Below are 14,452 nucleotides of genomic sequence, written 5' to 3'. Positions count from 1 at the left end.
GCGGTTATGTGTTTTTACTTAAAGCTGTAAAGACGACTGGTAAATGTAATACATACATACAAATAAATACCTACGTACATAAAAATATTATTTATAAACTATGTGTATATCTTTAGGCTATTTACAAAATAAGTTTATTTGAAGATGTGCAATATTGTTTGTATGAATGTAATAATTTTAATTATAAATAATCATATAAAGACAGCAGTAACTAGTTATTTAGACTGCGCGTAATACGCTGTGTAAAAATGATGTATAAATACAAAATTTAGAAAAATATAATTAACAATATTTATAAAGTATATTTATATTCTTTGGTTTTCTTTTATGTGTCTTACAAAATTGTAAACTGAACATTAAAGGATTTGTCATTTGAATTCTTATGATAAAAAAACTGAACATGAAAAATGGTCAATATGGCAAATCAATGTCAATGTTAAACCGGTATCGAAAATTTAAATTGTCTTTTCTTAGAAGTATTAAATCAATATTTATCTTGTATATATATTTTTTTAATTATGGTTTTCTTTATTATAAGACGTCTAACCCAGAAAAAATAAATTATAAATATGAATTCACAATAATTAGGATTTAGGTTTCAAATTTACTCACAAACCACACGAGTTAGTAGCTCATAAATATGAGCGAGTCAAATTGTTTGCTAATAAGTTATTTTTTAAAAAAACTTTTTAAGATGTATGGTATACTGCAAAAATTAATTTAGTATATTAGTACATCTATAAATATATAAATAAATATAATGAAGCATAAAAAAAAAGAAGAATGACATATTATATAAATTTTAAATATTGTACAAATATTGTTCATAATTATAATACACGTTCGTTATATAATTAAATGATATTGTTAAAAATATTATGTTTTATTAAAAATATAATATTATTTAAGCAGTATTATTTTAAAATCTATGCTTTGGTATTTAAGAAATAATAAAAAAAATAAAAAAAAATTGAAAAGTAATTTAATTTCCAACTACAAAATGCAAAAAAATATTGATACATACAAAATTGTCTTCATATATTTTATGAAATATATTTAAGTTGATTTTTAGTATTTCATTTATTATTACTTTACTCAAGTATTAAAAATAAATATTACTTATTTTATAAACATTATTTTTAATAAAACTAATAGCAACTATAGTAAGTTGAAAAAAAAACAGATTCCATTAAAAATATTAGCATTATTTAACTTAAAATAATCTTGATTATAATTCTTCATGTTTTATAATAGCTTCTCCAAAATCAGTAGCTTGAGACCCAACAAACAAATCATACTTTTCCAGAATTTCGTTCTTAGTTAACTTTCCATCCGCATCAGAATCTGACTCGTAAATCAAGTGTCTACTCTCGGCTTCAGCATGGTCGAAGTTCTCAGGCAAAATCCAATCTTTCACCTAATTAAAACCATTTATATTATTTTCAACGCGATAGCTGAGAAGGTATTGTATTTACAATGATGTGTTTTTATTTTTTTTTTGTACCCGCGATATCTTAAAAGATATGTTTTAAGCCACTGAGCTGATTTCTTCGTGTAGCAGCTTTTAAGATCAGGAATCGTACATGTAACGTGTACTTTAAGACTAAAAATTAAAAAAAGTTCATCCCTTCCCCTTCAAAATCGAGAAAAATTTACATCAACTTAAAATAACAGCGCTCCATATCTTTTTCAAAATTGTTTTCTTTCTTTCACTTTTTCATTCAGTTTCAGGTTTAGGTATGAAAATTAGACCAAAGGTAGATCTAGAATGGGGCTATAACATCTGTAGTCAAACTTTTCTTATTAAGGAAAAACAAAAAAAAATAGGGAAAAATTACACTTTGACCGTAGTCAGATTTTAAGTTGCTACGTGTGGTTTATACAAACTATCCACAGATTCACATCAAAGCAATTATATAAAAGTGATTTTATCACTTTTTCAGTTTTAATCATTCCTGTAGACCTGTGACCTCTCTATCCCCACTATGCCTCGGACCCCACTTTACAATCTTATTTTTTTAAATATGTGACATTAACGTTTCATCAAGTGACAATTTGTTTTCATTTACCTCTCCGATGTCCAAAAATCCATCCCCATCTTTGTCTCTATACGTTTTAAACTGTTCTTTTTCACTGATCACAAAACTTGGTTCTTCATTTTTTTCCACGCCAGGAAATAGATCCTCTAATAAATAACAATTTTTATAAATTTTGAGTATGTTAAGCATAAATGCAATATTAATAATCAGATATAAATATAATGGTATACGTATTTTACCGATATATTCATCGATAGATATTTTTCCATCTTTGTCTTTATCCATATCTTCTATGGTTTCATTAACAACAATGTCTTTTGTATGGTCACTTTCTTCGGGATGAAGAAATGAAACAAACTCATCTTTAGTCAGCAAACCATCGCCATCAACATCGGCCGCTGCCCATCTTCTTTTATCTCTTATTATCAATTTAGCATATGAATATGAATCGTCTTGTTTTTGCACATCATTAGCTTCTTCATCTAATAAATTTATTTCCAAATAATTACATAGATCATAAAGAAAAAAAAGTTTACCACTCATAAATCATACATCTCTTACCACTCATAAATCCATATGTGTCTTTACGGTATTCTGGCCACGATATTTTGTCATCAGCATTGTTTTTATGCATTTTCCATTGATTTTCAACATCGTTCATGATATAACGCTTTTGGGTAAACGTTATCCAGTTTTTTAGTTCATCTTTAGTCACAAAACCATCATTATTTTTATCAATTTTATTCACAATCAGACTGTTTAAGAAGAATAAAACAATATATAGGTAAAACAAGAAATTTTTAATTAATGGCAAAATCATTTTTTTTTACCCGAGCCTTCTTTGGCTCTCTTGTTGTGTTAAATTATCAAATTCTTCCGCTTCTTGACCAAGAAATGCTTCATGATCATAGTTAGGATCATGCTCTTCCCCTCTGAAATGTTGCTGCTGTGCTTGTAACTACATTACATTTTATTTTTTTTAGAAGCATAGAGTATTAGTTAGAAATAATTATAATACATCATATAATATTAAAATAAAGAATACCTTTTCGAGGGCAGGATCTTTAGGATTGGGGACTCCACAAACAAAATATAAACAAGTGAACAACACTACATTAAATGTGACGAGTTTAAACACATTCGCCTGCTAACAGTTTTTACAATATACAATTAGAAATTAATTATTATAATGTTTTGTAATTCAATTTAAGTATATACTTATGTTTGAACTAGAAAACTTGAACATTTTCAAATTTAAAACTTACCATCGTTGATCGTATATACTATAAAAAAGTTTTCGTTTAATTAAAAAAAAAAAAAAATTTGTACTTTAAAACTGACATAAAATATTACAAGCACTACTTCCGGAACAATAATTAGTACATGGATTGTATAAAAAATACATGTTTAAATAGGAAGCTGCACTCCGCTACTCTGCATTTCAGATAACGAATGATTTGATTTATTCTATTTGTTATCAACTCTGAAGAGATAAGATTACATGGAACGTGGCTGACGGCCGCTGTCGGTCACTACACTCTGCAGAAGCCCTCAACGACGTGTAATGTAGTTAATAGACATAACAGATATTTCCGCTTATTAAAAGTATATGATACACACACACCCATTTAATAGGTAACTTTAATTTATAAGTATCCATGAATTTTTTGCTTTTAAGTTATAACTTTAAATAGTTACATTCATATCTACTTAATTATAATTTTTAATACAAAATAAACACGTGCTATATAGATTGTAAAATTGTATCACACGATGAATTACATTTCGTAGCAAGTATAAATATCATCATTGTAAAACCCTGTAACAAAAAAAAAGTGTTTGGAATAAAGTAATGTTACATTTTGTATTGGAGAGAGAGGGTTAAACACGGAAACCCCTTTCTCCAAGTTCGTTTGATATATTTTCTCTAGTTATTTTGCTAACAATATTTCTTTCTTACACGTGTATTCTGTACTTAGGTATTTTGCTTACGTTTATATTATTAGAAGTAAACGAATACACTTTGAACTTGAGATCGGTTTTTTGACTGTTGTTGAACACTACATATTGACTATATTGGGTATGCAATTAAATACTAAGGTGCTTAATTGTAGAACACTGTTTTATTTATATTGTATACCTATATATTAATATTACTATGTGCTTATTATGCCTTGTAGCATAGATTTTAAATATTCTTTAAATAAAAAAAAAAATTGTACATTGACAACACTAAAAACATATGTTATTCATTGCACTATAAGTATAATAAACTTACTGACATATGTTTGTTAAGTACTCTGACGGCGTGGTCCACAAAATAAATTTTGTGTGATTCACATAATATAAAATGCATATACATTTTTACATTCGACACAGACTTTTTTTTTTACAACGCAAAATAATATTATAACTGAATAAAAATTATTTATTAAGTAAACTATTATGTCATAATTATACGGTAAATGTAAAAAGAAAATGGATTCAAACATTGCTTAGGTAGTGTTGTTATGTATTAAGCTTGCCGTTAATAGTTCAGGGACGGATGTGTTTTGCGTTGGTTGGTCATAGCCAAATCCCAAATCCAAATAGTACTTCTCGATGACATCTTTTGTGAGCGTTTGAATTAGGCTTTCCAGGTGACAAACGACTTGATAATTAGATATTTGTTTTTGTGAATGTATGGCCGCGTGTGTAGTATTAATTTGTTCGTCGGTGTTCTCCGGTAGTGTGCAGTACAAGATTTTAAATAGACCCAAGTAATCAACGATATGGTCATTAAGAAATCTATGTAAACTGGCCGAATATTTTCCGACGTTTGTTTCGTTGATATCGCCTACACTGCTGTACTGTGTCACATTTATTTGACGAATATTTATGTTTATCAGTTGGCTAATGGTACCCGTTAGATCTCGTATGGCCAGTGTCTTTTCAAACGCATACTTCACAGGGTTCGATAATTCCACTAAAGAGCCCATCGCGTCAATCATGTACTCGAACATAATCTGACTATTTTGGAATTGCCGTAAAACAATATGGAACATTGCGAGGGGGTTGTTTCGAATAAGATGATGTCCTTTATTGTTTCTAGGCCGACGAGGCCATTTGTTTTTTGTGTTATTCGTCGTATTCTTTCTTTCCTTCGTACACAAGCGTAACATGTTCTTTATTAAAGTCACAAATTTCAAAACCGCTTGAACGTATACACATCCCAGCAAATAGGAGGCTATGATGTGTTTTCCGTCGAAGTTATCGACACCGATTAACACGTTGTCGTCATCAATCGGCACAAAGACATCATTGCCAGAAAACGATTCCGGATTCTCTGCATTGAAAATATGTTGGGCCCTCACGTGGCTGATTCGACTCCATCCGGGGTGGCTCAGAAGAGCGTTTAATTTGTCAGCTTGTTTTTGTTTTTCTTCGTTAGAAACCGATGATGTCAATTCACTGAATGCGAACGCCAACGGCAGTAAACTGAATAACACCACAGTGCAAATCATTTTATTACTTCAAATCATTTTATTTCGGTTAACTTTATAATTATTAAAATATATACGGTTAATACGGTTCTTTCACGTGTAAAATACTTGTTTAAATTGCTTAAGCTTATACGTTTTCCACTTGCTGGTTGTACCGAAAATATGCGGTGAAAATGAATCGGTCGCAGAATACTTTAAATATATTTATTCTGCCTTATTTATAATAATAACATTTTGTCAGATTTCTCTATTTGTATTATTTGATTACTCAGATTTTTTTTGTAGCTACATGTCACGTTGAATTGGGACAGAAAACTATATTTCTGACTTTATATACTTCATATATCGAACGTACAACATACTGAATAGTATTAACTCGGCTTAAAATTTACAAATTTTTACCTAACAGGTAATATATTTTTTATTAGAGTTATCAACTAGAAGTGCGTTTACGTACACAGTTCTTAAAGCAATTGGGTGGTTATCAGATATTTTAATCTGAAGCCATCTACATTAACTAGTTACCACAGTGTTTTCGTCATAATTTGGTATGAATACCGTCATTTCTTGAAAACGATTCCATTCGTGCATTAGAAAATGCGTTAAATTTCATAGATAAAATGTTTGTTTTCAAACTTAGTGTAAACCAGTCCTCTATAAATCACTGAGGAAAGCTCTTAGCAATAAGCCGATTAATACACCGCAAATCAAGTTATTGAAAAAAAAATGCAGATATTTAATACGAAAAATTCCTTGAAACAGAGATAATTTACAATATGGGCAAATCCTCGAGTGTGTAATCTACTGTCAGTATTTTTAAAAACTTAAACCAAACATTATAATAAAAAAAATTAATTTTGAAACTTTTATTTTATAAATACTTTAACAATAAGACTGGGGCACCAAAATTTGAATTTACGCAAGAAACGTTATACTAGCCTGTAGAAGTTTTATTTTTATATAAAGCCCCACCCCTACTAACAATATATTTTTAAGATAAGTTTTCACGAAATTTGTATTAGGTATGTAAAATAAGACATAAAATAAAATGACAGTTACTTTTATTGAAGTTAAAGTTAACAATTAAATGCGATCCCCTTTTTAAACAAATCTATTAACAAAAAAAAAAACGGTTTATACAAATAAATTATTTTTAACAAATTTTTTATTTCTTTATTGTTTTAAAAATCATTGATTTTATAATATTTCACTACCTGAGAATTTGGGTACCACTGTCCCTCAGTTTATGTTTGAACTTTCAGTGAAGTGATGAGAATAACTCTAGCTTTTGACCATACATTATATTTTTGAGACCTTTTCCTATCTGCGCTTGTTTTATAATTTGTCACCAATTTTAAAGGAAATATTGAAGAAAATTAATGTAGGTAGGTACATTACTCATAAGAATACACTGAAAATGTAATTTTCATTTTGTTATTTTGTAAAAAATTTTCTAAAAGTTACTTAATATTTGTTACCTTATTACTTAGTTTTGTTTCAGATCGAGGGTGAGTATATTTATATAAGATTCTCAAATTTGCATTTGTCTTGCACGGGTACATTAAATTCAATAAAACTTGGATTTATCACAGAGTGTGATAGATTATTTTTGTAATTTGTTATAACATACATACATACAGAACCTGTGAGGAGATACTGTAGGTCACGTCATGACTTGCCCTACCAGCTATAATACCGAATATTCGCATTATCCGCAGAGTTTATTACACAATGTTAATTCCATTTATAAAAATGGTCAGTTGTATTATTTTGTTCTCTTATCGACAGTAATACAAACACTGTCGCCATGTGGGAGTCGCACGTAAAGACAAATACAGTATTGTTTCTGTTCTTACGTATGTAGATACTATAAGTAATTAATCTCTATTTTGTTTTAAAGCAATTTATCTGTCACGGTGGCGTCTGATGACGCAGGCGATTCAATATGTGCGCCGTTCGGATTTTGTACAAACAGCTATATATAGTCTATATAGGACAGTAGTGACATATGTACCCCATAAAAGTTTAACTATGACTAATCATGTTTAGCGCCACACCGAACTCGCATTGGCTAGATATATTGTATATGTGTACATATAAAATACCTTCCCTTAACTGCTGAAAACGCAAATTGAGAATTTCCATTGACGTTTATACTGTAAAAAAACTTGTGTGATTATGTTATGTTATGTAACGTTGCGATTAAATGTTTCTGTGATTTTTCCAAATGGTTTTACCTCTTTTATGGCAAACCCATTTAAAATTCGCCTAATAGAAAAAAAAATGATAGCAGTTAAGTTAATTAAACCATCATATCATAAACGCGACTAAATTGTAATAAATGTTTTTTGTTTACAAAAATTAATTTAATAAATGCCGGTACAGTGGCATATGATGATGAAAGTCACAATTTCTAAGGAATTATTGTACCTGAAAGTGATAAAAACACTTTCAAATAAACGCTTCGATGTGAATCCATAGATGGTCCCTAGGAATACAAATATGTAGCGATAAAAGCATAATATTATGTAATTAACATATAAAATCAAAGTTATGTTATTCATAAGTTGTAAAAAATGTAGGTACATTTGTTGAATGTTTTTTGTCGATTTTGAAGGGGGAGAGGTGAACTTTTAAAAATATGTGTTGTCCAATATGTGCCATTCAGGTATGGTTTCTAATCATGGAATTGTGATAAGAAAAAATCGGTTCAGTTGTTTATAAATTACAAGATATCGTGATATTGTAAAAATAATACCTTCTCAGCTACGTACCGGCGTTTTTGAAGTCTTAGAGGAAGGTTTTAAAAATGTGCAATACAATGTAAAATAAATAAGAAAAGAACAGCTGGTAAGTGGAGAGTGGGGTTGTACGAATATAGGTAAATAATTATGGCGAGGTCAGAGGCGGTCACATAAAATAGTAAAAATACCTAATTATGCCTATAAGTAATATAGTACTTTGTCTAATGATAGATACCGATTATGATAAATATTTATAAATGGTAAAAATACTACAAATATAACAGTTATTTTTGACAACGAGCTAAATATTTTCTTGTTGCCTAGATAACACATAAGTTTTTATGTTGTTTGATGATTTTGTTTTACTATTTATTGGTATTAATTAAATAATAGGTCTAGTGCTACCATAAAACCCCCCCAATGCTGCCTTTGAAACTGAATACATAATAAATACAAGAGAAAGGCATACTAACTGGGAGTGTTATTCGTCATTGATCGATTATTTATTATTTACATCACATTTGAGTTAAAAAACAAATAACTAACACAGTAAAAAAAAAAATGTTAAATAATTTTTTTTTAAAAATAGTTTAATTTTTTAAACATTTGTTTAAATAAAATATACATTTTTCATTGTTTTTTTTCCAACCAATTGTTTGGGAATACACATTCTTATTTCGTTATATTAACATTTTTACATATATGTATTTTTATAATCACTTAATAGCAAAAAAAAAATCTTTTAGCTTATTTTCAAATTATGTTTTTCGCATCATTTAAAACTTGTTTTGTGTTGTAAGACGTTTAAAAATGTCGAACAAAAATGGATCAAACAAACAAACGACAGACACGAGTTTGTAGGAGGAAGTATTAGTCGAAGCAAATCGAAATTTATAGTAGTCACTTTCCAGTTTCCCCCCTTTGTTAGTTTATTTGTATCTGCTAAATTAGAATTGATCGTTGTTCAGGTATCTCCAGCATATAAAAGGATTTGTCAACCCAAAAACCATTTCAGTTTAATTTACACTTTTCAATAGGAGCCGGCGGTGATTCTATACAAGTTGGCTGAACGTTAAATAAACATAAATAATTTGTTGAAAAAAATGTTTATTATATGTAATTTTTGTGTCATCGTGTTTTTCATTTCATTGACAAGGGCCAATTATTTCAATGGTAAGTCTAACAACGAAAATAATTCTACAGTAGCTATACCTACAGATAACACAATATTATTTTGTCTGTTTTTATATAAATTGTATGACACTATTATTTCAACTTCTACATCGATTATTTATAAAAATTCTTAAATATATTACCGTTTTTTTTTTAACCTAAAATCGCATTAGATATCTACATAATTATTCTACTACTCTTAATTTTTTTAAAATATAATTCATGGGTTAAAATGTTTATAATTTATCCTTTTTTAAACAATTATTTCATGTTATTAATACTTAAGGCTAGTAGGTTTTTGATATAAGAAGTTTCTCTAGATTTTATTGTAACAATAGAAGTACACGTAAGACGTTTATTAAATATTTAAAAAAACTATTGTGGTAATCTGGTTGATTTTTTTTTTTAATGACAAAACGGTTATATTATTCATATTTAATTATAGGTAGATTATTTCAGTTAGATTTTTTAAAGCTGAATTACCTAAAAATAATTATTTTTGATTTGATTAATCTAATAAGCTATCAATGAATGTGGTTACGCATAGTGTGCTGTGTCAAAAAGGAACCATGTTTAAAAGATGGCTAAATATATATGAACAAAGTAAAAATGTTTTATTATTATTAAAAAATAAAAACCGAACCCTCACAAACGACGCCAGGTCTATAAAAAATAATAAGATGCTGCAAGTTGACAGAATTAGAATAAAAAGTAAACTAAATAGTTTATACTAAGCATCATTAGGTTATACTAATTTTGTAACGATTAATGTTTTTCCTAAAAATGTTATTTTTTATGTTGACTCATAGTACAAATTATGATTGACATTTCTTGATAAACATTACCTTAATTTTCTGTAGAATTTTTAAAATAAATAATATTGAAATATATTGTTATTCATAATAAAATGTTTTTGTAACAACTTGAAGAATTTAAAAAAAAAAAATATAAAGCTTTTGAAGGTATGAAATAATAATTGACGTAACAACATTGATCATTGTCAACCATTCATTATAAACAATCATAACCAAAAAGTATTTATTATTTTACTGCATATTGTAACAGATAACGTGTCTGTACTAACGACAACATTATATTATCCTACAACTTAGTAATACATTTCAAACAGTAGATAAGTTGCTGAGAGCTAAAAATATGCTATATTTTTGTACATAATAAATAAGTCATTTTATAAACTAGAAATTTATAATTACATAAAACCAGCATTTAACACGTCTGGTAAATTATAATTTGTTTTGAAATTTTTTACGTATTGAATCTCAATATCATACATAATAATTATCATACAGCGAGAAAACTACAGTAAAAAAAAAAAAAAATAGAAGGCGCACTTGAATTTGGCTAACCAGTATTGGATCTTTGAAGTAATTGGTTGAACCGATTTGCGATGATAATGGATGTATCGAAGAATCTTTTAACACAATTTGAAATACATTGTTCAGTTTTACCTCCCAACTTTGCGGAAGGCTTGTCCACGCATTTGTCCCAACAGATCTCGCTAATTTCTTGAATCTTATCATGTAATACAACAATTAGAAAATTTTTCAATAGTTATCCGGATGTTAGTTTACTCACTTGAGCATTTAGCTGGGCTTTTTGCTGTTCCACCAAAATAATTTTTTGTATCTCTTCTACTTTGGCTTTATCGCTGGCACCAGACGACAAATTGAAATCATCATTGTTACCGAATAAGTCAGACATTGTTTATTGCAGTTCAACTACCACGTAACACTAAAAATATTTAAATAAATAAACAAATAAATATCTAGACTTCAGAAAACAAAAAATGCACGTGCATATAATTTTATAATTTATATTTTTTAAGTTTAATATTGTGAATTGATAAATTATTTATGATAATACGCCGGCCGTTATCATTGTTACTGACATGGTTGCCAACTATATTTAAAATGGTTGTCGTATAGACGGAGTCGCGGTTTTTTTAAAAATTAATCAATGATACAAGTTAACTATTACTAACTACTAGATGGCCAATGGGTAATGCTAATTTGTTTTGTCTGAGATGTTTAACAGCAACAGCTTATGAGCAACTCTTATGTATACAAAAAAAAAATTAGTGTTTTTTTATAATTAACACGATTATCTATAATTTATATTTTAATGAAATTATAATAATTATGTTACAATAGACAGAGATGGACGGAGAAAGAATGTTATGATAAACTCAAAAGGGAAACAATGTTACTTATGTATTAGTTTTATAATTTGATAAAACTAGAGTCGTGACTTACCATAATCATTACATTAATATTTGTTAGTGTAATTTTATATTATAAATAGGTATAAAGAATTATTGCATAAAATAGAATAATATATTATAAAACATACCAATGGTTAATAATCGTGCAATAATAAACTACAATTTTTGTTTTCGAGTATTTTCGAGATTCCGTTTGAATCAGAATTAATATTTTTAAAGTCCTTTATTTTTATAAGTAATAATTTTCAAAATTAAAAATTTGAAAAAGTTCCACAATTGTTTCAATCTTTTGATATAAATTAATAGTTAAATACATTAAAACAAATAAAACTTCATAAAGCCTAATACGCTATACCTATAGCAAAAAATGTCATTTACACTTTACATTTATCAACAGTACATACTTGTATTTAATTTTAATTTTTAAATACCTCAATTTATCTCTTGAGCCGATTTTATTAATGTAGTATGTAGTTTTATTTGATGAACAGACTTTCTTACTTATCCGTTTTAATAAAACCAAAGTTTAATTTTAGCTTCGATGCAGAGCAGGGATGTTATTGGGTTTACTATGATACGGAATTTTTTTGTGCCTGTATGCACTGTAACATTTTTAATACTGGACCAATTCTTTCGAGTAGCAACTGTATAAATCACAAATTTTATCTAGTTGGTACTTGGGGGGGGGGGGGGGGTGAAACGTTAAAAAACAAACTCTTCGATGCGAATCAGTAGTTAGTATTTTCAAACCAGTAAAGTTAAACCAAGCACAGTTTAAATCAGCACAGTAAGAAAGTATTAAAGTCAGGTGCAGTGTTTACAAATTAGCATAAAAGTTTTTATTTGAAAGTGATTTAATCCGAGTAAGCCAGTACCGTGGGGTCGATACATATAATGGGATCAAAGCATAGTTGGGAAGGAGAGGTCACAGGTCTACAGGAATTATCATTAATAAAGTGATCAAATCACTTTCAAATAAATATTTATACATATTTTAACGCAGACTTCCAAGACAACCAGAAGTACGGGGAACAGGCTGTCGACTACGACTACCCGCCATGGTCGTCAACGGGGCTAGCCGATTTGCTGAAATCGTCAAACTTCATGCAGTACGACGGCGGATACTCGGAGTCGCGCGGCCTGGACAAACGTGGCGGTGCCACCCAGTCCAGCGGCGGCATATGGTTTGGGCCACGGTTGGGCCGCAGGAAACGCCGGTCATCTTACAACGTGATGGACGTGAACGCTAACGGCCCGGAAGCGGGCGTGGCATCGGCCAGCCAGACAGTAGTGGATCTGATCACGAACGCTCCTTGGGTACTCATACCGCTCGTCGAGAATTCCCGTGAGTAATCCAATAATCATTAACAGCGTTTAGCGCGGCTATTTGTCGACTCGATGGGGGCGTAATAGGGCACGTGATTGATTGTTTTTGGTAATAACATATTAACGATAATACGCTACCAAACGCAAACTCGTGTTGCATGATATTAACGTGGGCGAATTATTTTCACAGTGTACAGCCAACAAAAACAGGAATCAAGCATCCGGAGCGGCCGTTCTTCCTCGGAGGAGGCGGGCGAAGAGGCAACGCGACATTCGGCCAGGTCGCCACCGTACTCGCCGCCGTTTTCGCCGCGCCTGGGACGTCACGCGGACTCGGCAGCGCGTCCCGTGCAGACGCCGCGTCTAGGCCGTCAGAACGCGTCCGGGTTCTTGCGGCGAGACGCCAGGAGTGTTCCGCCGAAACCCGAAGCTTCGTCCCCGCCGCCAAATCAGTAGGCTGCCTTCAAACAGACCGCCAACGACGAGTGTGCCATGTCTATAGCGAGAACACTTTTATCATATAATATAGTATTATATTATTGTGTAGTTTTAGTTAGTCAACACAACTGTCTCGTTTGTAGTAGGTTAAATAAAATTTAGAAGTGCTAAAATGTTGCAAATGGTAATTTGGTATTTTTCTCAATAGTTATGACTTATGTGGAATGATATTAAACTTGATGAAATCCCATTTACAAAGCGTGTAACACCAGAACATTTGGGTGTTGTTACAATGGACAATGTCGCAGGCACAACAATAATAATGTGTTCTAAAAATCAAAGTGTTTTATTTTTGTCGACAGGATTTTAAAGTTTTACAGCTATGAATAATACCGATTTGGGGAGGGTTGAATATGCTCAATGTGGTCTGTTTTTTTGGACGTTTTAGATCAAAAACACCGGCAAAATGTTGACTACTTTGGATGATTCGATTTGAGCTCTGTAAAGATACGAGAGTACACTTAAAACCCCTTTACTTGACATATGTGTACATATTTATAACACATTTTACATAAAATAATTGATTTTACAAAATTATCAACTTTTAAAACATACTTGACGAATATTTTTTAAGTATTTTTAAATTAGCGCATTGTAAAGACCCGTAGGTCTTAAAGGGTTATATATTTATATGGTTAACTAAACCATATAAATATAATTAAATTTCTTCTCAATATTTTATTGCACTTTTAATAAACGCCTAGGCCACGCGATATGTAGATAAATGTGATGGGTTTTAAAATATAATACCGTACTAAAACTAAAACACACAAGGTCCGATCTGGAAAGCTGTCTTAGTTAGATCAGTCGACAATTTCTGTCAGAACATTATCATATGTTATTCAAAAATAGCATATTAAATTGCGAGTATGCATTTAAATAGATCGGATCCAGTTGAAACGATGCTTGTAAATTATTGTTGTTACAATAAAAACACGGCCGGCGGGA

The 14,452-nt window shown here is 30.0% G+C and overlaps 3 protein-coding genes across 3 annotated transcripts; 1 reads left to right on the top strand and 2 right to left on the bottom strand.

The window, feature by feature from the left end:
- Window positions 1–1,015: 1,015 nt before the first annotated feature.
- LOC126846913 (calumenin-like) lies at window positions 1,016–3,495 on the bottom strand. Its single transcript, XM_050586775.1, has 7 exons — window positions 3,305–3,495; window positions 3,085–3,186; window positions 2,870–2,997; window positions 2,601–2,794; window positions 2,279–2,521; window positions 2,070–2,185; window positions 1,016–1,417 (listed from the first exon to the last, which is right to left on the bottom strand). Exons 1-7 carry the CDS (start codon window positions 3,305–3,307, stop codon window positions 1,229–1,231), a joined length of 975 nt encoding a protein of 324 aa, XP_050442732.1. The 5' UTR covers window positions 3,308–3,495; the 3' UTR covers window positions 1,016–1,228.
- A 5,773-nt stretch (window positions 3,496–9,268) lies between these two features.
- Window positions 9,269–13,617, top strand: LOC126846467 (PBAN-type neuropeptides-like). Its single transcript, XM_050585882.1, has 3 exons — window positions 9,269–9,438; window positions 12,684–13,025; window positions 13,197–13,617. Exons 1-3 carry the CDS (start codon window positions 9,369–9,371, stop codon window positions 13,460–13,462), a joined length of 678 nt encoding a protein of 225 aa, XP_050441839.1. The 5' UTR covers window positions 9,269–9,368; the 3' UTR covers window positions 13,463–13,617.
- LOC126846468 (mitochondrial import inner membrane translocase subunit Tim8) lies at window positions 10,463–11,279 on the bottom strand. Its single transcript, XM_050585883.1, has 2 exons — window positions 11,035–11,279; window positions 10,463–10,971 (listed from the first exon to the last, which is right to left on the bottom strand). Exons 1-2 carry the CDS (start codon window positions 11,158–11,160, stop codon window positions 10,801–10,803), a joined length of 297 nt encoding a protein of 98 aa, XP_050441840.1. The 5' UTR covers window positions 11,161–11,279; the 3' UTR covers window positions 10,463–10,800.
- Window positions 13,618–14,452: the final 835 nt, after the last annotated feature.

The sequence above is a fragment of the Adelges cooleyi genome, unplaced genomic scaffold (assembly GCF_023614345.1).
Source record: "Adelges cooleyi isolate 19-005CV unplaced genomic scaffold, UGA_ACOO_1.1 ACOO_flye_CR_arks_rails_tigmint_CR_PRNA_9, whole genome shotgun sequence".
Taxonomy (NCBI): domain Eukaryota; kingdom Metazoa; phylum Arthropoda; class Insecta; order Hemiptera; family Adelgidae; genus Adelges; species Adelges cooleyi.
Note: the sequence above shows the minus strand (reverse complement) of the source record. Positions and strands in the feature narration are given on the sequence as shown.